At 45.5% G+C, this 23,358-nt stretch overlaps 1 protein-coding gene across 3 annotated transcripts; it reads left to right on the top strand.

Annotated features, from left to right (window-relative positions):
* Positions 1–81: 81 nt before the first annotated feature.
* On the top strand, positions 82–20,364 carry CPLX4 (complexin 4). 3 transcript variants are annotated; one of them, XM_075739782.1, is made up of 5 exons: positions 82–283; positions 373–536; positions 3,705–3,835; positions 6,925–7,012; positions 19,051–20,364. In XM_075739782.1, the coding sequence occupies exons 2-5, from the start codon at positions 444–446 to the stop codon at positions 19,276–19,278; spliced, it is 540 nt and encodes a 179-aa protein (XP_075595897.1). In that variant the 5' UTR covers positions 82–283; positions 373–443; the 3' UTR covers positions 19,279–20,364. The 3 variants fall into 3 exon arrangements, with proteins under 3 accessions (XP_075595897.1, XP_075595896.1, XP_075595899.1); XM_075739781.1 differs by having other exon boundaries at positions 82–536; XM_075739784.1 differs by having other exon boundaries at positions 82–3,835.
* The last annotated feature ends 2,994 nt before the right edge of the window (positions 20,365–23,358 follow it).

Genomic DNA, 23,358 nt, shown 5'->3' with positions numbered 1-23,358 from the left:
GTTTTTTTTCTTTTAATTTGGTACATGTCCATGCAATCCAAGCAAGTGTATTTGAAGCATTCTTTACCCTCTGTTGTTCAGGGAGTTTCAACACGTTGAGATCTGAGTTCGGTCCTACCTGATACTGGAGAGTTAACGGCATCCAGAGGCTGAGGCTCTGCCTGCGTTGAAGAGACAGATGACTGCCGCTGGTTAAAGACGCGCCGAGTCCAGCCTCAGTTCATTCTGTGCGAAGGGATTACATCCTCTATTGCAGTCTAATGCAAGAGTGACTAACCTAAAAGTAAGAGATTTACTCAAAAGCTTGTGTTAAAAGTGTCAGACACTTAGCGTCAAATGTAAAGTAGTATGTCAACTTTGACGACTTAACAGCAAATAGAGTTGCTCGCTGGCTGCTTTGAGTGTATGCAGTATCTCATTTTTCTGACCTGAAGATTGCCTCTATGTCTGCAGTTCTTTCTTCAGATTCCCCGAACTGCTGTCATCTGGGTGCTCCGCTCCTGTTTGTTGGAGTACAACACGCCTACCCAAAACAAGTCAGTCTGTGTCTCCTTAGGGTTTTGTGGGGGGATTTTGTGGGTTTTGGTTTGTTGGGGGGTTTTTTTCGTGTTCTATCCAGTAAATTGTGTTTGTCTGTGGTAACTTCCCACAGGAAGGGTAAGAATTCCTTCCTTGACCTTCATTTTCCCCCAGCTGGAAGCAATTTCTCTAATAGGTGGAGGAGAGGAATCTTTAATTGAATCTATTCAACTGAGAAAGCCCTCAAATATGTCTCTCTTTCTATGCAAGTGATCTAATGTGCCAAGTTACATAAAAGGTGACAGACACCCTCCTCTAGAGGGATGAAACGGGTGGGGAGAGTCTCGGTCCTTTCAAAGAACGCGTGGATACTTCTGAGTTACGTGGTTGGAGTTGTCTGCTATGACTGTGTTTTGGGAGCGCAGTCTGGAAAAGCCTGTGAGTTGGGATGCTTGCCTGCCTATAGCATGTTTGTGCTGGCCTCTCTGTGAGGCTTTTAGATTTTGCTCTTTGTGATTTGCCTGTTTGCGACTGAATTGTATTCTGGGGTTGGAGATGTCTGTGTTCTTTGGGCAGGGAGCAGGCTTTTTTCACATGGCCCAGTTCTATGAGATAAAACTGGAACTGAGCCTTTAATTTTGATTTCACTTAAGTTAGAGGGAAAGGATCTAAAGCAAAGGAAGTAGCAACATGAGTACCTAATTGGCAGCTGTCCGTATGTTTTCATTAAGCCTGTGATCCATGTAATAACATAAAGCAGTAAGTGGTTTGTAACTTCAATATAGGCAGTAGTTAAAGCACCTGCCAGGAATGGGAGTTATTCTGGAGGTGCTAGTCCTTGCTGACATCCAAAGTAGGTGATTAAAATTTGATGCTTTAGGTACTATGGTAAACAATTGGTTCCTTGTCAGCCTGAGTGTTTATTCATTATTTGTGTACAAGATTTGTGATAAATATCTAAACCCACAATGGAATGAACAATTCACTAGTTAGCTGTCCTCCTCCTGCGAGGTGCTAGATTAGGCCTGTTTGCAGGGCTTTTCAAATAACAGCAAAGCGAGCAAGGTTTGGTTTTCGCAGAAGGCAAAAGGGTTGCAGGTTAGAACCGTCCCTGCTTGTCCATGTTGTGTCCCAGCTGGAGAAATGGTGTAGGAGTGCCGTTGGGCAGAGCTGGACAGCGCTTACCAGAGGATACGGGTCCGCCATGAGACGGCAATAGCATCGCTCGTGCCCCGTTCTGCTGGAACTAGCATGCCTGCACAGCTAGAGCTGACTAGCTAGTTGTCAGCTCTTGTGAACAAACACAGCCTTCTCTAAACCACACAGGCATGGGAAATAAGAGACATTGCCCTTTGGATGCCTCAGAGAGGCAGCAGACTGGATCAGGGAAGTCTTTGGGCGTAACAGAAAGACTGACTTTGCCAGGCCCATTTTGAAGTAGGTCTCTGGGGTGGGAGCAGTGATACCTTATGTATAAATTTAATGCTGGAGTTTTAGTTTTTAAATTTTGCCAGATAACGAATTTTATTGAAGTTCCTGCATTCAAATTCAGACTAATGCACGCTCAAATTTAGCATTCTGTGCTTGAACTGGGATTAGCTGTGTAATGTCTATGATCTCAGTTCTGTTAGCCGTTAGGGCAAGTGCAATACGGTTTTGATAATCAAGGTCAGAGTTGGTCAGATGTAAAAAGTTGATTCTTCCCACAAATTCTTGCAGGTTATGCATAGTTCTGAAAGTGCACAGTGATTATAAAAATAAATTTTGATTTAAGAAAAATGCTTTCTAGGTATTTGTAGTATATCAAAGTAGTTTTGTTGTGATTTGGAATTCTTGCTTCCGAAGGATATTCTATTTCAAAAATAAATTTAAGGTTTCTTGTTTAATCACTAATAATCCAGGATTACAGAATGCCCTGCTTTTTTTTTTTTTTTTAAATAGTAACAGGTCTGCTTTAATTAGAAAGGCTCTAATACAGATTAAGGCATTAGGCAAAATGGAATCCTCCCATCTCAGTGAAATTATGTGAGTGCTAGGAGAACCATTTAGATAATCAAAATTACAGAATGTTTCATTAAGGCATGCACAGTCAGTCATAGGATAAGTGTTCAAAACCCAAAATTGGGAACTTTTAGACCTAGCAGATTATTTTCTTTCCCAAAATAGTCTATGATATAGGTAGCACATCCTGCAAATCTTCACCTGAATAGACCTGGTGAGGCTAATGATGCGAATAAAAGTTTGAAAGATGAGGACCTACACAAGCAATCCACAAACAAAAGATATCAAGGCTGTATTATAGCATACAAAGTTAGTCAGATTCGTTTTTCCTTCACTGACAGTTAAGAGTAAAAACACTAGGTAATCTATGCAGCACCAAAGTGGTGGTCTAGGTGGAGATAGCCTGGGGAAGAGTTGAAATAAACCCTAAGGAATGAAAAGTAGGAAGATGTGATTTGCTTTTTTTGTGATTACTTTATTGAAAAAAAAAAAAAGTAACGATAGCAGTAATGCCCCATTCATCTGTGAGACAAACCAACCACATGAAAAATGGATGAAGAAAAATTATTCAACTTATTTTCTGTCCAATGTGATAAAATATTAATGGATAAAAAGGATTGGTTTTTTTGCTTAATGAAGAATTCCAGTTTTCAAATCTTATTTGATTGTGTAAATCCAAAAGGGTTTTCTGCTCAGTAGCCTGAATTCTACGATTTTACTATGGCCATTTAGTCAACCAGGTTTTTAATTCAGATCTGTTGTGTTCCAGGGAATGTTATGTTTTCATCTCTGTGAAAGTGAGAGTTTCAAGACTGCAGAAGTCAAAATGCTATTGCATACTATAATTGATTTTTGTGTGTGTACAATTAGCTTAAGGTATTAATGTTAAAAGTAGGTAGTTGCATCTAATGATTTTTTTTGAGTAATCTGAACCATCTGCCTCTAGATATTAAGGAGTTCACTCTTTAATCCAGATTATGGCTGACAAACTGGTTTTGGCATTCACGTTTCACTAGCATTGTGCCCTTGAAGAGCTGATGTGGCTGTAGAAACTCTCTTGCTTACAATTGTTGGGTTTGAAAACATTTTTGGTTTGGTTTGGCTTTCTTGTAGTTGTTTGCTTATAGCTCCTTTTTTTTCTTGAGAAGATGGCCTTTCTAATGAAAAGTATGTTGAGCAACCAGGTAAAGAATTTGGGACTTGGAGGTGGAGGGGAAGAAAGCAAAGAAGAAAGCACTCCTTCTGATCCAGCAGCAGCTGCAGGAATGACCAGAGAGGAGTATGAGGAATATCAAAAGCAAATGGTTGAGGAGAAGTGAGTACCTATTCCCTTATTATCAGTGTGGGGCTGATTCTTGTTAACTTTGTGCAGATAAAATAACCCGAGAAAAAGCCAAACATTCAGCTCTCTTCTTTTTTTTTTTTAAAGCAGATGAATCTTTGCTAAAGAGACTTTCAAAAATAAAAGTTTGCCAACTGGAAATGATAAAATATTATGTTCCCTCTTCCCCCCCAGCCCAATCCTGCAACTCTCTCCTAAGCTTTCCTGCTATCTCCACACCTTGATATGCTGGATTCATTCCTAGTTGATGTTACTTTATCAAATTTTTCCATAGGTACAAAGCTGGCTGTAGTGCAGAAGTTAATTCTAAAATGTGTATGATTTGTTCTCCTAGAACTCCATGTGGAGTACATGTTCAATACATAATCTTTCCTTTGTCCATATTTATTATGGCAGACATGAAAAAAGTAATGAGTGCTATGTTAAATGGATGATATTTACCTAGAGAAAAGTTTTAAGATGGTTATTTTTTATAGTTGCATTGCCAGTTATTTTTTCTAAAATCAATCTACTAAATAAAGCAGAACTTTTCAACTGATTGAAACTTAATTTTATTTTACCTGTAATTATAATCTTTACCACTTGCTGTGTTTAAATATCAAAACACAAGTAAAATAAAGGACTTAACATGTAGGAGTTCAAATCACGCATAATTATAAATAAAACAATTGACTTTTAAATCTCAGATGCATCTGTTCCTCTGATGGTCAATTACATAATGGTTGTGTAAATCCTTCATGTAAGATGATTATAGGTGAAAGGTTAACGACTGACGGAATTTGAGGTATCTAGGTCTGTGTTTAGCAGCAGCCATTTCTATCATAAAACCTAGAATAGGTTTGGAATAAATCATTTGGTTTGGAATAAAATACAGAATGTTTTGCTATGCATTTTGTCACAGGATATTTAGAAGAGAAGTAACCACCTGCCAGCAGGAAGATGCTTTATTAAGACTGAAAAGCAAAACAGGGTTCCTGGGATAGGGTAAATGTTTGGGAGAAGAATTACTTCTATAATGTTTTCAGGTGTGGCGTGTGTCCATTACGCGCTGAACTGCATTGAGGAACCGGTGCAGGAAAGTACAGTTTGGAACTATTTGGAACATTTGAAGCACTTTCAAAGAGAAAAAAATAGCTCAGGACAGCGCACACTGGTGTGGTCGAGTAAATGTGCGTCAGAAATCTTTGTCACGGGCAGAGCATGTGTTTCAGGGCTCTCTGGATTTTACCCAGTTTTCAGAGCAGAGATCAGAGGTAGGGGTGCCTTGCTGGAGTCATACTCGGGCAGAGCTCGGCCTTTGCGTGACCATCCTGGCTTCGGGTTCTTCTCAGGTTTTTGGGTGCACAAAAATGCACAGATTGCTGTTTCCCAGGAAAATGTGTAATGTGCAGGAACAAACAGGTGGCTTGTGCTGGCGGTCTCCAGCATGGCCACGTAGAATTCGCTTCCAGCATCGTGAGCGTTTAAGCGAGAAGGGACCACCAGTTTGTGCTGTGCGTCACAGGGTCTTGACTGTCACGGAACTGCTCTCATAGCTCTTTCCTGTTCCTACAGAGCTTCGTGTTCCAGGGAATAATTAGATCCTCCAGAACTAAAACATGTAAGATGAGGCCAGACACCAGGACCCAGGCGATGGTGGGAGATTGGCTGAGTGAGTTTTGCCAGGTCTTCTCGTGATGCCAGGACAAGTGAAAAGCCCGAGTCTACCTGAGCAGGAAATCTCCTCCTGACCCTCAGCCTCACAGGACACCTAAAGGGACGGGTAGCAATGCTGCGTGTGCTGCCCTGCGGGAACAAATCCCAGTGCAGGCTATGACCGCTAACGGCTCCTCTGGAGAAGGAGCGGGCAACAGAAGAGGAAGGTTGAGAGAGAGAGAGGGGGAAAATGTGCCAGAAGGGCTCAAAAAAAATCTCTTTCCAATCTTCCCATCAATGACTGGCTGAAAGAAGTTTAAGATGGCTTCCGGTTAACGTGAATCTTTTCTTTTGGTTTTTTTGGGTTTTTTTTTAGAGAGAAACCCAAAAACTCATTTGTGGAAGCACAGGAAAAATAACATTTCATCTTGCAAGTAGCTTTTATGTGACAAAATACCTATACTGAAACAAAATCAATTTTTCCATAGAATTTCCATGACAATGCTTCTGGGGAAAAAATAAAAGGGAGAGGGGGAAGGTGAATGTTATCAAATGTCACCAGAAATCTTTGAGGAGCCACATTTTGCAAATAAATACATAAGTAATCTAACAAAAAATTGTTCTGAACGTTTCTTAAATCTTAAATAAAATGAAAGCATTTTATAAAATCACAGATAAAAGAAGTACTATTCCACACAAAGAAGCTGTGGAATTCATTGCCGTAGGATGTTCTGAAACAATAAATGGATGCAGAAAAGACTAGGAGAAGTCATAGGTGACAGAGGCCCTCCCGGGCTACTAAAGACAATGGTGTAAAGCCAATTTCCAGCTCTGGTACCCTACACCACTGATTTTTGGAAGCTGGACAGTTTTGATACAGGATGCTTATCCTCCTCTTAAATTCTTTCTCGAAGTGTCCACTGCTGTCTGTTGTTGGAGATGGGACTCTAGGCTAGGTGAACTTCTGGTCTGACCCAGAAAGACCATTCTGTCGGGGTGTGTGTGTGTGTGTTACACTGTGAGAATGTCACGTTTGCAGAACAGGAGCCTTGGTGGGCAGCCGTGTCTCTTAAGTGCGCCAGTGGAATAAGCAGGGAATGAGCGAAACTTTTCTGTTCTGCTTATTGAAATTGGTCGTTGTTAGAGTGAGCAGTAACAGTACGGGTACAAACTCCAGACAAGTGGTGTTGGCTTGTCCTTCTTTCTTCACAGCACTCAAGGGAACTGTTCTGAGCACAAGCTTGGGGTACAGGAAGTCTGGCCTCTTAGCGTCGCTTTATTGCCATCGCTCCTTTTGTGCCTTTGGACAAGTTACCTGACTTTGGGAATAACTCCTGCACGTAGCTTTTTGCAGCCAAGCAACTGGCTCACCGTAAAAGACTGTATTTTATTAGTATCTTGAAGAAACATTTTTTTATGATTTCCAGGATGGAAAGAGATGCAGCATTTGCACAGAAAAAAGCAGAGCGAGCCTGTCTGAGGGTTCATCTGAGAGAAAAGTACAGACTCCCGAAGGTAAGCCTGTAGTTTGTGATCTCATGTAGTTCAGCGACCATTTTTAGAACAAACTGACTACCAATGCAGAGTTCTGATAATGGCAAATTGCCTTCATTAGTGGGATCCCCCTTCCAGCTCAGCACAGAAATGGAGGAAGCTAGAGCCGTGGTTTTCCCTAGAGACTGCTTCTTTTAGACCCTTTTTTCTCTGCTCAGTAGATGAATGTAACAGATTCTTGTAATCCCTCTCTATACTGTCACTTCTGAAACAGGTGACTAGGCAAGTTGAGTATCTGGTCTGATCGTGTCTCACAGATAGCATACGTTCTTAACTACAGCAACGTGCAACCGTTTTTTTAAAAAAAAAAAAAAAGAAAAACCTATAAGCAAAGTCTCTGAAAACTCCTCTACAAGCTGTACGTTTGAGTTCCGCTAAACTTCTGAAGGCTTATTTTTACTATCTTCTTCTAAGAAGTGCAAGCAAACTGTCCATTCTTTTTTTCTTTAGTGCTCCCGACACTGTTTGCCAAATATTCCTAGGAAAACCAAAATATAGACAAAAGAAGCTTCAAAGACATTTTCGAAAAAAGGCTTCAAGAGCCTATACAGGGAACAACAAATCAGTAATTGACTTCTGTAAGGAAAATTAAGGAAAACTGCTAAAGATAGCTAGCAGATCTGATGGGAAGAAGAGAAATAAGACTCTTGTACCAGACAGCCCAGCCTTTCAAATCTATTAGCATGCTCTGAAGGGCTGACTAATCATAGGGGTGAAAATGATGAGTTCTAGTTTGTTGGGTTTTTTTTTTAAAAAAAAGTTAGACAAATTCCTTCCCCAAAGACTTGTTAAAGAAAACAAACTGGTAGGGTGTGAAGGAAGGTCCATAAAGTATTGAATGTTATTTTCCATTCATTTTGAAGCAGTGACTGAAGACTTATTTGTGCAAATTAGTGTCGGATCCTTTGCTACTGTGCATTTAGGGGCTCCCTAAAATTTGTGATTCTGCTCTGGGCCACAGAATTGAACGGCTTTGTGTCTGTCCGTGACTTTCCAGCACTTGGTTGTGGCGTGTGGGTGCAGCCCACTTGTGCTTCTCGGTTTTGTCCAGAGTGGGTTGCGCTGTTGGCTCCAGCGGGGTTCTGTGCTTGGGAAAGTTGTCGTCACTGTGTTATTTTGTAAGCTTCTTCCATGGGGAGGAGAGGGGTAATACGGGGCAGAGCAGTCCAGGTCGGGGTTTGGATCATGCGTCTGCTCTGAACTACTACTACTGTGAAGATGTTGGTGTGTTTGAAGATTTTGTTTATATCCCACAAGGAAGCATTTGGTGGCTCTTAGTAATTTGAGAGCTGATTGATATTACTAGTACTCACCTGCCAACTCTGAGTCTTTACTGTTCACTTTCTGATCAGTACTTTCCAGTGCTTCTCTGATTAATTAAAATGGAGGAAGGTAAAGAATCCATCTTGTCTAAATTTAGCCGCTAAAAAGTTCAGTACTTAACCCAAGCAAGTCATTTAGGGACTCTGTCGTCAGTGGAAAGAGACCAGCGCTTCGGGCCTCATCCATCCAGACTTTCAAACAAGTGTTTAAGGTGGAGTTGGGTCACCTTCCAGTGGTGCATGCTTCTCGCAGAGGGAGGCCAGGGTGCTACCTTAGACCAGACAGCTGAAGTCAGGTGAGATGTATTCCACCCCTAAGACCCTGGTTCTTCCAACGTTGTAGCTGGAATTAGCGGAACAACCCGATCTTTGAATCTGTGCTCACTAGCTTGAGCCTGAATCTGAACTTAGTGTGGCTGTGGAGGGCCCTGGACAGGGTCCCTGGTCATCGTCAGCTGGATGCCCTCAACTGGAGAAATGCAGGAAAGATGCGCAGGAAGCTGCTGGTGAGGGACAAAGGAGCAGGAGAGAGCGGAGTGTGATCTCAGTCTTGCTGACGGGAGAGCGAACAGACAGGGATTTTGGTGGCCCTGCAACTTTTGACCTGGTTCACCAGGCGCTGTAGAGCCCTGCACTAATGAAATGAATGCACCAGAAGGCACAAAAGTCTCCTGGAGAGCTAGAAACCACAGGCTGGAGAGTTATCTTTGCTAGAATCAATGCTGTCTTAAGCAGAGTTATACATAGTTCCCGGAGATCTGCGCAGACATTGTGCAAAATGGTTCAGACCCTTATGAGAAGAGAGCAGGATCTTTGTTTCTTGGCCTTACTGAATTATTCTACTGTGTATGTGCATAACACTTACTGGCTTCATGTTCTGATCTCTCACGTCTCTTTGGTTTAGCCTAATATGCCACGTTACTCTGCACTACTTGCACCACGACGCAGGTTCTCCAGTCACTCTTGTTGACCCGGTAGATTTACCGGGAAAGGGGGAAAGTTCAAGAGCTGCTTCCTCCTACCCTGACACAGACAAGCAGACCATGTGTTCCCATAGCCTGTGATACCAATGGGAGCCTTCCCTCTGACAGAACCTGGGTTGCATCCATCCCTGAACTTGAGTCTGTACGTAGGCAGTGAAAAAAGCTTATTTCTGGAAAGTCTTTGGAGGCTCAGGTTTGTGTAGGCTTCTTATTCATAGATTGTTAAAAGGTCATGTGAGTTCTCCCAGGAATAACTAATCTTAGAACGGTGTTGGTTTATATGCTGTTAAACTGCTCTTAGCCTGGTCACTCCTTCATTGCTTATAAAAGATCTCTAAAGAGATTTATTTCTCCAGCTTCACTAAGATGTCCTTCACATACAGTTATGTCAAATATGGCTTCAGTGACTTGCTGAAAATTTATCATTTGAGCAAATGCCTCCTGGAAATAATGGCTGTTATCTGGAGTTGTCCGGTTGCTTTTCCCCTTGCAGACAGCGTTATGACAGTCTGATCTGTGCACGCTCTGTGTTTTTCGTTCCGTCTCCTGCAGTCAGCAGAGCTTGGGGCTTGCTGGTTCATCAGTCACGTGAAGATACGGATTTCTTTGTGTTTTGGTGGCCCTTTTCCTATCACCCAGCTTCCAAATAGGATGAACTGAGATACGCGTAACTAAAGGCTGGGGTCCCTGCTCTGTGGCGCAGAACTACAAAGGTATTCAGGCACTGGACTCCAAGGGATTTCGAGGAAATTAAGAGCCTATACGCCCCTGTAAGCGTGAGCCCAGTTAGACAGAAGTCTGATTATTGTGTCAGTGTAATTGAAATATTTTAGCAGTATATGGCTCACACTTCCCAGATCCTTCTATCCCGGGATGATGGCCCTAGTCAAGGTTGAGAACTATCCATGCCACTTTTTAGTTTATATTACTTAAGCAGCAGTAATGAAATTACACACTTTTTTCCTACAGAAACAGGTTTTTGTGTGTAAAATTCCTATCAAAGTAGAAACTGGCAGTATCAGACCTCCTCACACAAATGATTTGTTCTTGACTTTTTGAACTGAGTGGGAAGGATTTAACCTGACCAAAGGTATTACAGCTACCAAAGATATTTTGCCTTCTTTCTTCTCCTTGATCTGGAAAGAATTTGAGAAAATGAGTGGAAGCGTTGGTCAAGATTTCTTAGTGATTTCGCTTCTGTGGCTTTGCCTTCGCTGTCCAAACTTACCTCATTAAAGTCTGTCTGTGTTTTAGTGGAACTTAGGTCAGTGGCATTCAGTTCAAAAGGATTTCCTTCACGTTAAGATGATCCACCCTGTTTTCTTGTACCTAATTTGCATTTTAGATGAACCAAAATATATTATGCTGGTTGAGGTGGGGTTTTGAGACTCGGGACCAGGAGCCCAGTGCAACTCTTGAATTGCAGCGGAAATCCCGTGATCAGTGAAAGTTTCACTGTGACAGATGCTTCCATAACGCTCACTAACAGGAGAGACCCTGAGGGCTGTTCGAGCAGTGTGACAGCACTGCTCAAATTCATCAAGCCTTGGTCTGAAAATGACATTTATCAGGTTCCCTGTCCTAGCTCTCCGGAGTCTCACCCACAGATACCGAATTCAAGAGTCCACCAATAAACTGGGCTTTCCCAGCAGATTATTTAAACCCATCCCATATTCCCACTATCTCCAAGGACTGATCTTTGACTTCATAGCCACCTCACATGCACACACACCCCCCCACACCCCCCATCTCTGCTACCTTCTCCCACAGCGCCGAACCTTTCCAGATAGCTCCTCCAGTTATCACTTTTCTTTCTCCTCAAAGTGATAAATTACTAGGGGATTAATTCAATCACTTTTGTCTACTTCCAGATCTGGGGAAACTTACATTTTTTGGCTGGCTGTGAGCGGTGGCCTTAATGGTTTCCCCTGGTTCCCTCTCCTGCCAGGGGCTTTTGGTGGTGCTTCTGACCCTAGGTTAGTACAATCCCTTCAGCTTGGCAGGAGGAACGAGACGCGAAGGGTTCCTTGTGGAGGATGCATTTCGAGAAGGTCTGCCGCTTGCCAGTGAAGGGCTTTTTGTACAGTTTCCTCGGTGCTCTGTGAATCTAGTGCTAAATCTAAACTCGTCAATGAGTCGGTGCCGGGGCACGCTCTCTCGTGCTGGAGTGCCATCGCCCTGTCCTCAAACCACTTGACAGGCCCTAGCGCAGTTTTGGTCTGAGCCAACTGGCCACGTAGATTCCATTACCGGGCATGACTTGGGAGCAAAGGCAAATATGGCTGAGGAATTTTAAAACCTATCTTAGAACCTGCAAGCAATAGAATTGAATGTTTCTGCATTTTCTGTGGCAAGCACAACTAAGTACTGAAATATTTGCAACCATCTCTGCTGAACTGTTTACAGAATTTCCCACTGAAACAACAGAAATGCCGGAAGGAAAGAACCCAGCAGTCAAACAGTGTAACAAAGTCACCCAGACTCAGAAAGTGATTATATAATGTAAACACAAATTTTAAATCATGTATTTTTTTCTACAGTGTTAGTTTGATGTTTTTCCTAACCCTGCGCCGTCAAAGGCCCTCTAGTGCCGTGTTCATAAAATTGCACCACTCTTAATCATTTGCTTGAACCCTAAAGGCAAATTACAATTTGGGCAAAAATTGAATCAGCCTTGTGACTTAGATAAAATTAGGCAATCTGTATTTATGCAGTCAGGCAGGGCTCATTCATAATCAGGGATGAGAAAAGTATTTCTTCTCTAACTTTGAAAACATGGGCTTTGCAACCAAAACCTTGCTAACTGACTTTCCAAGACAGAGAAGTGCTGTCTTAAAAAAGTATGGCAGAATGGTTTGAGACAGGTACTGGGTGGAGAAAAAACGCTGTGAAGAACTGTCAGTTAAGCTACCTCTCCTTGCCCTTCAAACGTGTCAGCGTTGAACAAAGCTTTTGTAAGCAAATTTGAAGTGGATACAGTTCTCTGTAACAGCTCATTTCAGGTCAACAAACTCTCTGTAAGGACGTTTGACTTAAAATTATCTGAAGGCGCGGTATGACATCTCCAAAAATGAAGGTGTATTACTACACCTATAGCTTCGCATTCAAATGACCCCTTTAAATGGAACCGTTATCGTCCGGTGAGTCTTTCGCAGATGGTTATCCAGGTCACACGCTGGCACTTTAATCTCTTTTTCACTCCCTGGAGGTGTTGCTGTTATGGCTGCAGGTCCCGCTGCAGAAACGCACGTGTCTGCGCTGTGCAGTCTCGCGTTTCCAGGCGTTATCAAACCTGCGTATCTCTTGCAAATTGCACAGATTGCCTGCCGTGCATCCTGCTTGTGGCAGCCCTTCCGGCTCGGCAGCGCGGTCCCGGGTGCCACAGGCAGACTGGGCGTAGCGCCTGCGCACAACACGAGGTCTGCGCGACCGCACGGCCCGGTGTTAGCGTAGGATCCGCTCCATGTGTGCGAGGTGATACTTGTTCCTGCAGTAGATGCGTTAGGGAATTGTTGGCGCTCAGTCACAGCTATAGCCTGGCATCAGAAAGACTAGAGAAATACGCCATGTCTTCAGATTCCCTCCTGACAGAATATCCATCTGGAAGAGAAAGGGATGTGCCTGCAGAAACACGGATACGTGTTAGCTCTCTGCATGACTGGGGTCACAGATCGGGGTGGAAGGAGCAAGGGCGGATTATCTACTATGCTCTTCTGTATTCATCAGTTGCGATATACCGTTTGTTCTGGGCCACGGGTGCTAAGCATAGTGACCAGAAAGAGGACAACATATCCTGAGGGCAAGTTTAATTACAGAAAGATTAATTATGCAAAAAAATGAAGTACAAGATTTTAAGTGGTTGATTGGATTGTAGGCCTAAATCTCTAAACACTAGCATTTTAATTAGCAGCTGAGTAGTAAAATATCATTAGGCTTTGTTTTCCTGTCGGAGGCATATGCTGAGCCAGCTACAGAACAGCATTTCCCCTCGGCCTCACCACGCTCTGCGAGGCCCCAGCTTTAAATCCCGAGAAGGGCTAGTTGTTTCGAAGGCTTCAGGACACACGTGCCCAGCTCTCAGCTAGAAGTCAGTGGAGCTGGGTGTGTCTCTGTGGTTTTGAAAGTCTCCCATCCGTAGTGCTTTTTTCAGTTCCGCGATGGTGTTCAGGACTCCGCAGTCACCCTTGGCCGATGCCCGACAAGCGCACCGCCACCTCATAGCACCCAAGAGCGTGCAGTGGTGATCTGCCCCATCGCCAGCGGGATCGTGGCTTTGGTGTACGCTAAGTGCTCCTTGGGACCAAATTTCAGTAATAACAGTAGAAGCTTTGCCTACAAGGTAGGGTAGAGCGCTAAGCCAGCAAAGCAGATATTAAGCGTATACTTAGCTTTGCTGATTTGTGGTGGTTGTGAGTAAATTTCGCAGGATATGCTTTTCTGCATTTGTGTCTACCTGTATAGCATTTCTTGGTTGAAGGTCTGCTTTCTTTTCATCAGCCCTTATGAAAACGTACGTTATATCAGGAAGGAAATGAAATTATTACGTGCACACTATATGTCCCTGAAAAAAATTCAACTCTGTGATACCACATGGCAGAAAAATGCTCTTAGACCTGTGACAATGCATTAAGTATTTTGAAAAATGAAGGTCATTTCAGGTAGCCTAGTATGGGATAGAAACCCTGAATATTACCAGTATCAATCACTAGCACACATTGTAAATGAAAGCATGAAATTCAGGACTAAGCAGGGCCCCCTTTTCGGTGCAAAATCTAAAGCTCCATGCTATCTGGGCCAGATTTATAAGAGAAAGCAGTCCCTTAATGAACCTAATCCTATTAACAGCATTGTCAACTTAGGTTTGTCATCAGAAGGATGTTTTTAGCCATGAGACATTTGATCTATGGGCAACTTTTCCATCTTCGGAGTATTCAATGCATCACCTCCATACAAAATATTTAAATATATATATATAAAAATACATAAATAAATCTTTTAATTAAAAAAACCCACACCTACCAAACTCTTTATTCACTTACTGCCTTTTTTCCTGAACTGGGACCTAGTAATCAATTAACTTCTGCAAGGTCTAAACACAGGGGCTTGAGGTGATGGTGCCTGTGACGCAGGAGAGGAACATCTGCCCACAGGCCCGTCCAACCTGTCCAAAGACCTCGTCTGCAGCACGGCGACCTCTCCCCATGGGCCCCACCACCCCTTTCACCTCGCCGATCTCAACGTATAGCCACCACGTCACCTCAAATGCCGCCGCTCTCTGTCACAGTGTTGTCACATCAGTGCCGTTCTTCTGTCCAAGTGCTGGGGGTGGTGGTGCGATATATGAATTTCTAGCACCTCAGGAAGGGGCTGTGCCATCTGCTCCAAGCAGGTGGATCCCTTCCCCTAGTCAAAGCGCTTCTGTGGGCACTGCTCCACAAGATCTCAGTTACTGAACAGCAGGATGTTTTTTGTTCACTGATATTTAGAGGGAAAGAGTATTCAGATGCAATCAGGTGTCTTTTCAATAACAAGTGCTGCTAAAGGCATTAAAAAGGAAAGCTTCTCGCCATGAAAGGGACATGTAGTCATGTAATCTCGAACAGCTCTTGCTCTATTGTGCTGTGATGGGAATATTGTTAAGACTTGATGTAGTGAATAGCGCCGTTCCAGAATTAAAGGATTTTTTACTTGCATGCATCTCTTACATAAGCTCTGGCTGTGCCACGGGGGATGCGTATTGACCAGGCAGAAAGAGAAACTTGTCTCAGGAAAAGCTCTTCAGTGCATACAGGCTTTAGACAAGTGTCTGAAAACAGATATTTGCTAAGCTTGAAGAATTCTTTTGCTGATCTAAATGTTTTCTTAATAGGCCAGAGTGAAACAGCTGTGGATCCACTGTGGAAAAATGGAGTCATTGGAAAAGTGGATGTCAGGAGGCAGCGGGATCAGGATTGCTCCCCGAGAAGGTCCCGGCCGGATTGATGGGGGACCCCGGCACAAGCAGCGCCCTCACCCACAGGCACAGCCCGCGGGCTCTGAACGCAGCAGACGGAGCTGGGGCTGGCTGCAGGGTCGTCAGGGAAGGCAAAGCATGGTCCATCCTGGAAAACCAGTCAAGAAGCCAGGCTCAGCAGGGGACCGCCTCGGCACAGGCACAGCTGTGGTGCAGCTTAGGGCAAGACTGGGGGCCTGGCAGGAGCGGGGGGCAAGGGGGTTCTCAGTGAAGCCAGTTTGGGCAATGACATGATGGTGCCCGTGAGACCCTGACAGCTGGGGCATCAAGCAGCCTCCAACCTTCCCCGTGCTCCAAACTATGATCCCTGTGTAGGGACGGTATAAGAGGGCGTCTGCGGGGGAGAAGGCTGGTGGTTCCAACCGGTGGCTCCTCGTACCTACTTGTGAGGTGCCTGCAGCCCTTGGACGGTGTAGGTCAGTACGGGGCTGCTGCGTTGCTTACCAGAAATCCCACTTGCAGCTCAAGGCAAGGTGAACTCTGACTTTGTATGTAACTGGTGCATTATAGGTGATGAATCACAGGATCAGGTCTGGATTCACCTCCCTAAGGATCTCTGCGCGTAAGCGTAGGTAAATTGTATGGGAGGATAAGTTAAACGTGAGGAAAGCAGTGCATCACACAGTGATGCTGGAAAACAGTTTGGCTCCCCTGTGGATTAGTCTGTGAGCTTTGGTCTCTTTTGTTTACAATCAGACTTCATATAAACAGATGTTTAGACTGTCCGTTTTCTGCTTACACCTGCGTATCATGTACGTATAAAGAACTCTGTATTATATCGCACCTGTAACAAAACAGATCTGACTGCTTCAGATGCAAGATCAGGGTCAAAGAATGTTACCAGGCACTAGGACTCTATCGCCTATGCTGTTGAATTGTCAGAATAGCGTCTGACCCAGTTTTGGCCTGGGCAGTCTCCCAGGCAGTTCCCAGGGCCGGTTTGGGAGTTCGGACAGGCATTCCCAACAGGCAGTTAGACGGGACCACCCTGTTTGGTTCAATAGCATCGCAGTGGGTTGCTCCAGGCCAGCTGGCCTTGGGGCAAGAGACCGGTGCCAGGCATATTTAATTTACTAGAACAGACGTTGCTCCTGTGTTCTCAGAGATCCTAAAAGAGTGGCTGAACGCTCGCAGAGACCTGGAGACTCTGGAGAGTAAAGTCATCAGGAGAGAGGCCGTCCAGTCCAGCGCGGCTTTGCCGGGGTCCAGAGGGGCTTTCCGTATGGTTTGTTAGCGCCCCTGGCCCCAGCTGCCCTGTCCGTGGGGTTTGCCTGGGGTGGGTGCTCTCTGTAGTGCAGGCTGAGCGTGTCCTGATGCAGGGTAGCGCCTCTATCACTGTCAGAGCCGTATCTGGCCTCGGGCGAGTACCAGTCCCCACGTGTGTGCGTGCTGGGACGGTCTGGATCTGCACACCCTGCTCGCACTCCGATTGCGGCTGCCGGCTGAAACTAACAGGCACGCGGCATTTCCACACGTCTCATCCTGACGTTCAGATGGGAGTGCTTGGAGCTGCAGGCTCACTGTGTGTTCAGACTCTTGCAGCGTTAGCCCAACTTTAAGAACATCCTGTGGGAAAATCTTCGGGTCTCTCCTTGTGAGAAAACAAGCTTATATTATTTCCACCAGACTTAAAAAAAACCCAACAGGTAAAATCAGAAACTTAATGCTACATTTCCATTTCAAATCAAACTAACAGAACCAGATCCATCAAATTTTAGAAGAAAGCGAAGAGGGCATACACATCTTATGCGCTTCTTGGCTTGTCGTTGAGCAACCCTACCCCGTTGAAGCTCGTACTAGGTCTATTCAAGGACAGGCTAATGCCAGCTGGGTAGAGGCAGGTAACTCGGGCAGAACTGTACTGCTTTAGACTCCATCCGGAGACCTTCTTCTTCGGTCAGAGAACACTTTGAACCCCCAAACTGTGTCGCGCATCATGTCTCAGACTTCAGTAGGACAGGGGGCTTTGGTGCAAGAATGCGCTAAACAATTGTTCACATCGCCAAAGTGGCCTTTGCGGGCGCTGTGTGGGCATCTCTCCGCATAATATACAGTAGCGTGCAGTGATGATGTCTTAAACCAGAAATAGTTCTAAAGAAAAGAACACGTGTGATTGTCTGCTTAGGGGGACTTTTTCAGTAATTAACACAGCGTCTTTTTTTATTATCCTTTACTGCTACTTGGGAGAATTTTAAAAGGGCTAACTCCTCTGATAGCCAGCACTTGCTGATTAAAAGCTTAATACGCTTTTTCCTGCTGTACAATCAATAAAGAATACTTCTGCCGATTGGGATATTGTTTCTAGCCCCCACAGATCTGATAGCAGCAACCCTTATGTAAAGGAGTCAAGAGACATCCTCACCCATTTTAGCCACGTAGTAGTAACCATCATGATGCACCTTTCCATATTTCCGTAAGAGATATGGGGATAAATCAGGTCAAAGGGAAGTAGTTACTGCAAACATATAGCTGTACAAATATAGGTAAGAGTAAATAGCGGCTATGCAGTCAGGCTTCCCAGTCTGCCTGTCCTCGCTAAGGCCTGAAACCACGCAGACGTTGCTCATATACGCCCTTCCATTCATTCTTGCATTCGTTCATTCATGCAGGCCCAAGACCCCTCTCACTCTCAAAAACACCTCCTGCTGACAGCGTTGCTGCTTATTCATATCAGGCCTTTGCTGCTGTCATGCTTCATTTTGGAGATGTAATGAGGCATTAATGCCTATCTTTGATGTGTGAACTGTGTCAAAATATCCTGTTCTTCTGAGCTCTGGATCCATCAGAATCCACCACAAAATGTGAACAAAATCGCCATTGTTTGAAAAATTGACATAGCCCCACTGATAAAGCGTTTCAGCGGGCAGGCAGGAAGGAAACGCGCGTAGCACTTACTGCATCTCAGCCCTTTTAATTGCTTAACCAGTTCCTTGTCCTGTCTCCTTGTGCTTTCTCAGACTCACACCCAACCTCCATCCTCTCTTTTGTTGTCTCCGTGCTCCTGTTACCCCGCTTACCAGCACTGCAACACTGCTCTGATTATGCCAAGCAGCCCCTGCCCTTCGTCGCAACTCAGAGATGCCAACCAAAGGCCTAGATGGAGTTTAGACATGCTTTGGGGAAGACAGAGACCTTTTTCCCAGTAATTCTTTCCTAAGTTTAATGCATCTTTCTTCAGGAAGGCTTCAGTTTAATGCCGATATCTAAAAATACCCACCACCGCGTGAATACGGGACCGGTAGCCACACAGTTTTTCTAAAGCTTTTTTTTGTTTGTTTGTTTTTTGACCAAATGGCACACCAGAGGACAGCCTGGGCAGTACATGGGAGCATGTCTTTGGTCCACACAAATAGCTCGTAGTGGAATTTCTGCCGTAGCAGCATGTTAACACATATGGCAAAGATTTCTAAACTGGCGACACCGAGGGCTTCAGTTTTGACACTACTGAAACCCTTCAAAGAAATACAATTCACGTTTGCTGAAAAATCTTAGCATTTGTGGGGGGGCTGATTGAGTCCCTGAATTCACAAGTTGTATCTAAAAACCGTGACTGAAAAATCTGTGCATATGTTTCAGTTCTCCCTAAAACACACAAACGAACGAAACCGAGACTCCGCAGTAGATCCTGGGCTAGCAGAAATACTCTCATGTACTGTTTTTATTTCCTGCTTTTTTTATCAGAGTGAATTGGATGAGAATCAAATACAGATGGCTGGAGATGATGTGGGTTTGCCAGAAGACCTTCAGAAGATGGTGGCAGAAGATCAGGTGGAAGAAGAGGACAAGGACTCTATCCTGGGACAGCTGCAGAACATCCAGAATATGGACATGGATGCGATCAAAGAAAAGGCACAAGCCACCTTCACTGAAATGAAGCAGGCTGCTGAGCAGAAATGTTCTGTGATGTAGAAGAGACACCACTATCCCGGGGTTGTGAATTCAGTCTCGTCTCACAGGGGCTGCAGAGTGAGGGCAGGCAGAGGGATGCACTTAGCTCTGTAGCATTAAACGTAAATATAGAAAAGGGAGAGAGAGAGAGACTTTAAAACCCCGAGGGGGTGCGTGTCAAAATTTACGTGCTGTGACTGCTTAGCGTGAAGTTAGAACTGATCCTTATTTTTTAACATAACATTTTTCCCCGTGGAATAAAATGGCTTTAAAAAGATAATATTGGGGAAAAAATGTGCCTTTTTCCATTTTTTCAAAGTGATCAAAATGCTATTAAATGTGTATTTTTAGCAAAATTGTGCTTCTGATGCATAACATATAGGTAACCACTCACTTAATACTGCTTTTGGAAATAAATACATACATTTCTAATAAAACCATGTCTGATTCAAACATTTTGAAACAAACCCAGTATTCAAATGTTGACATTTTCTGCAAAAACTTAAAAATTTGTTTTGACCATCTCTGTAGCAAATATAGCAAAGGACAAAAAGTGAAGCATATGACTACAGCTTGGGACAAAAAACGTCATCATATGTAGAACTGAGTGAGGACCTGCAGGAAACCAAGGCTTGGCAGCTATCTGCAAGCCACGGTCAGCCAGCAACGCAGACTTCTCCAAGCCGCTTCAATTCCACAGCCCCTCGGGCTTCAAACGCAGTCCAAACGCCAAGTGACAGCGATGGCTCTCCGCTCGGCTGCCACGTATGCCAAATTCTGGGGCCTGGGGTACCACCAAATAGCTTGTGTAGGCTAAAACGAGCTCACCACATCTGTTCTAGGAGTTCTCTCCATAAAAGGCTAAACATAAATCTGGCCCCCCTGGAAGATTATGCTGGGGCAGGGCACCTAAACCCTAAGAGAAAGCATGGCTTTCACTAGTGCTACATCGACCGAGTCTGTGGGACAGGCAGGATCTGGTTCAATGGTTTCAGATTCAGGACCAAGCGAGATTTTCTTTGCTGCTGTTCAGAGTTTTTCCCTCGGGAAAACCTACGTAGGTGTTGGCCTCCCCAACAAGCGGGGCCGACGCTGGCTGACAGCTGGCGGAGCGCAGCCCCGTACACAGCAGCTGCCTGCTGAGGGATGGCTACTCGCTGCAGCCTGCGGTGCAGCCGGGGCAGGCGACGATGGGTCCAGCAGCCCCGTGGTTACGGCAGGTACGAGCATCAGTCTGTCTCTGCACTTGCATAGCTAGAGTAGTTATCATGCACGATAACCCACACAAAAGCTGTACAGCCCTTGCACTTGGGTGATGTACACCATGCTGCTCCCGAGGGGCTCAGGTACTCTATAGAAGGAAGGACTTTGTAAGTTCTCCAAGAGCTAGCCTGCAAATTAAATTTGCAAGTGAATACATGTAGCACCTTCCTACAGGTTTATAAGTCTCTCTTTCTCTCTGTCTTCACCCAATCAAGTAAAAATATTCATTTTAAATGAATAAATGCACTAAGTATGGTTTGTCTCCTTTCTTTCTCTTTTCCTCCCTTCCTCCCTTCCTCCCTCCCACCTTCCTTTTCTCTGTCTTTTCACTCTTTTGTCTCTTTCTCTTTTCTCCCGTTTTCCTCTCCTCTCCTCTCCTCTCCTCTCCTCTCCTCTCCTCTCCTCTCCTCTCCTCTCCTCTCCTCTCCTCTCCTCTCTTCCCTCTCACTCTTTCTGTGAAATGAAAAACAGATACGATGACAGTGCACTCCAGCTGTGGCATGCGGTCTGTGCTGGGCCCCCCTTGCCTAGCTTGGGTCATGTCCTCCAGCCCCACAGAACGGTGCTGGCTCTGCCAAGCCCCAGTGAGTTACGGTGCTTTGCCGAGAGAAGGTGGGTGATGCGATGGGCTTTCTGGAAGGTCCCATCACCAACGGGGAGGCCCTGCTATGGGCTGCAGAGAACAGCTGGGTGTCCCCAGTAGTAGGTACAGGAACACCACCTGCCTTTGCATCTGGCGACATAAACCACGTCCTGTAAACACCTTCATTGCCTCCATTAGTCATCCCCTGGCTGTGCTCGCCGTGGCAGGACTCAGTCATCCCGTCCGGCAGCCCCAGCCAGCACCTCGTGCTGCTGCAGGTGGAGCAAGGCTGGCTGCTGCGGAGGGGCTGCACCACGCCTGGCCGCCGACGGCTTCAGAAGCAACTCCCGGGCGAGGCGCGGTACGGCTGCAGACACACCGCAGCAGGCTCTTGGTGGAACCGTGGTTTCACTGTGCCTGAGCAGTGCAGAGCATCTTCCCACGCTCGCTGGGATGGTCCCTCTCCCTGCGGAGGGGAACAACGGTCGCCCACAGCTACGCCGCCACAGTGCCAAGGGGCCGGCGGACACACCGGATCTTAGGAGGACATGAGCCTGTGCCACGCCTGCAGTGTTTTACCGGCCGCAAATTCTCCTTTTTGGCCAAGTCACCTGTGCGGTGAGGCAGAGAGGAGGACGAGGGAGGGAGGTTCACCCCTCTCCTGCTCCAGCAGGCTGCCGAGTGCCAGGGCTGCCGGGAGGCTCACCCCGTCACCTTCCACCGCAGCGCTGGCACAGACACTGTGACGTGGCGAGAGGGCGGAGAAAATTAGGTGCTTTTAAAAAGCTCGTTGTCACCGATGGGTGTAACGGTGCTGTCCCCCGTGGCTGCAAAAGGTCAGAGGGCAGCGTGTAGCTTTATGTGTTCATCACGTATGGATCATGTTTTTTTCATCTGGGCAAATACACTTATTTGTATGTCTTTTATCTGTTTTCTACTAGAATCCCTTACAGCATTTCAAGCTGATCACCATTTTTTCCCTAAGGTACAGGTGAGCACACAGGCAAACGCTTTCCAAAACCACTCCTCCCACACAGACATCGAGATGTTCTTGTCTGTTAAACATCTCTGGGTGGCAGGAGTGCACATCCAAAGCACATCATTACTGGAATCTTCGTGCGTCTTGAGCATATGACTTTGTTTCTACCTTCGTTCTGTGCGTGGGACTGCCTGCCGCTGCCTGTCCAGCTCCAGCTCCAGCTCCCCTCCAGCCAGAAGTCACTCGGAGCGAATCGCCTCCAGACTTCGGGGGATCAGCATCATGAGAAACACTGGCCCAGCTCTGTAAAACACACAGATCACTGACATTGCTTCGGTGTATTGAGGAGGAGAGCTTGGGGCAAAACCCTGTTCTGGGCTGTCAGCAGGAGACAGAGGCAGTTTCTAATTTCCCTGAGCGCAGCCAGTTCGCTAATGGGAAAAGGAAGCTGAGATTCCTGCCTATAAATAAAGCAAGGTGCAAAACCGAACTGGTGCCTGCATTTTGCTTGCCAGGGAGCGAATTGCTTCCTCCACTTGTTGTTTACTTGGAGGGGAGGACAGGACATGCATCATGACTTTCTGCATGTCTAGCTTATTTAAAAAAAAAAATCAGACGAAAAGTGAAAATGTCATAAATTCGTAGGGCAAAGCCACTGCAGATCTCTCCAGCCCCTTGATCCCTGGCACCCAAGTGAAGAGCTGGGTGAGGCACTGACGCAGGCTGTGAGGAGAGACCGGGTTGTTCCGAGAGGAACGTGTCCATTTCAGCAACCACCTGCCCTTTCCCATGGCGTTGCCAATGGCAGAGTGTGCCTCTGTCCCCCTCTGGACGGGAGAAGCGGGGGAAGGCTGCCTTCTGCACGGGCCTGCGAGGGGCTGCGTCTGCTTTGCTCCTCAACAGAAAAATCCTCTAGGCACGAAAACCAGCCAGCCAGAAAAGTCAAAAGTGAAGCAAGGTGAGAAGATACCTTCAGAAGCTACAGAAAACATCCGATCTTTTTGTCTTGCTCTAGTTTTTAACATAAGCAGATTTTTTTAATTTTTTTTACTATAGCCACTCCCTGCGCCAGGCTGCCGTGATGCCCGCTGCCAGCAAGGGCCTGGTAGACCCGGCTGTGCCAGACAGCTCTGCGCGTGTTGAGCCACTGTATCAGCCCTGGCAAAGGGCAATCAACCCTCGATGGCTGCTTTAACTCTTTTGGCCAGAAAGACTTCCTTCTCCTACAAGTCTAGTGGCCAAAGACCTTTTTATTTTCTCAACGGCCCTTCACCCA

This window comes from Balearica regulorum, chromosome Z, assembly GCF_011004875.1.
Source record: "Balearica regulorum gibbericeps isolate bBalReg1 chromosome Z, bBalReg1.pri, whole genome shotgun sequence".
Taxonomy (NCBI): Eukaryota; Metazoa; Chordata; class Aves; order Gruiformes; family Gruidae; genus Balearica; species Balearica regulorum.
Note: the sequence above shows the minus strand (reverse complement) of the source record. Positions and strands in the feature narration are given on the sequence as shown.

Bases quoted from the DNA above. Each gene is read 5' to 3' on its own strand.
- CPLX4 (XM_075739782.1), top strand. From the start codon at position 444: ATGTCTGCAGTTCTTTCTTCAGATTCCCCGAACTGCTGTCATCTGGGT. The intron at 537-3,704 runs GTCAGTCTGTGT...TTGAGCAACCAG, and splicing joins AACACGCCTACCCAAAACAA to GTAAAGAATTTGGGACTTGG. The intron at 3,836-6,924 runs GTGAGTACCTAT...TATGATTTCCAG, and splicing joins AAGCAAATGGTTGAGGAGAA to GATGGAAAGAGATGCAGCAT.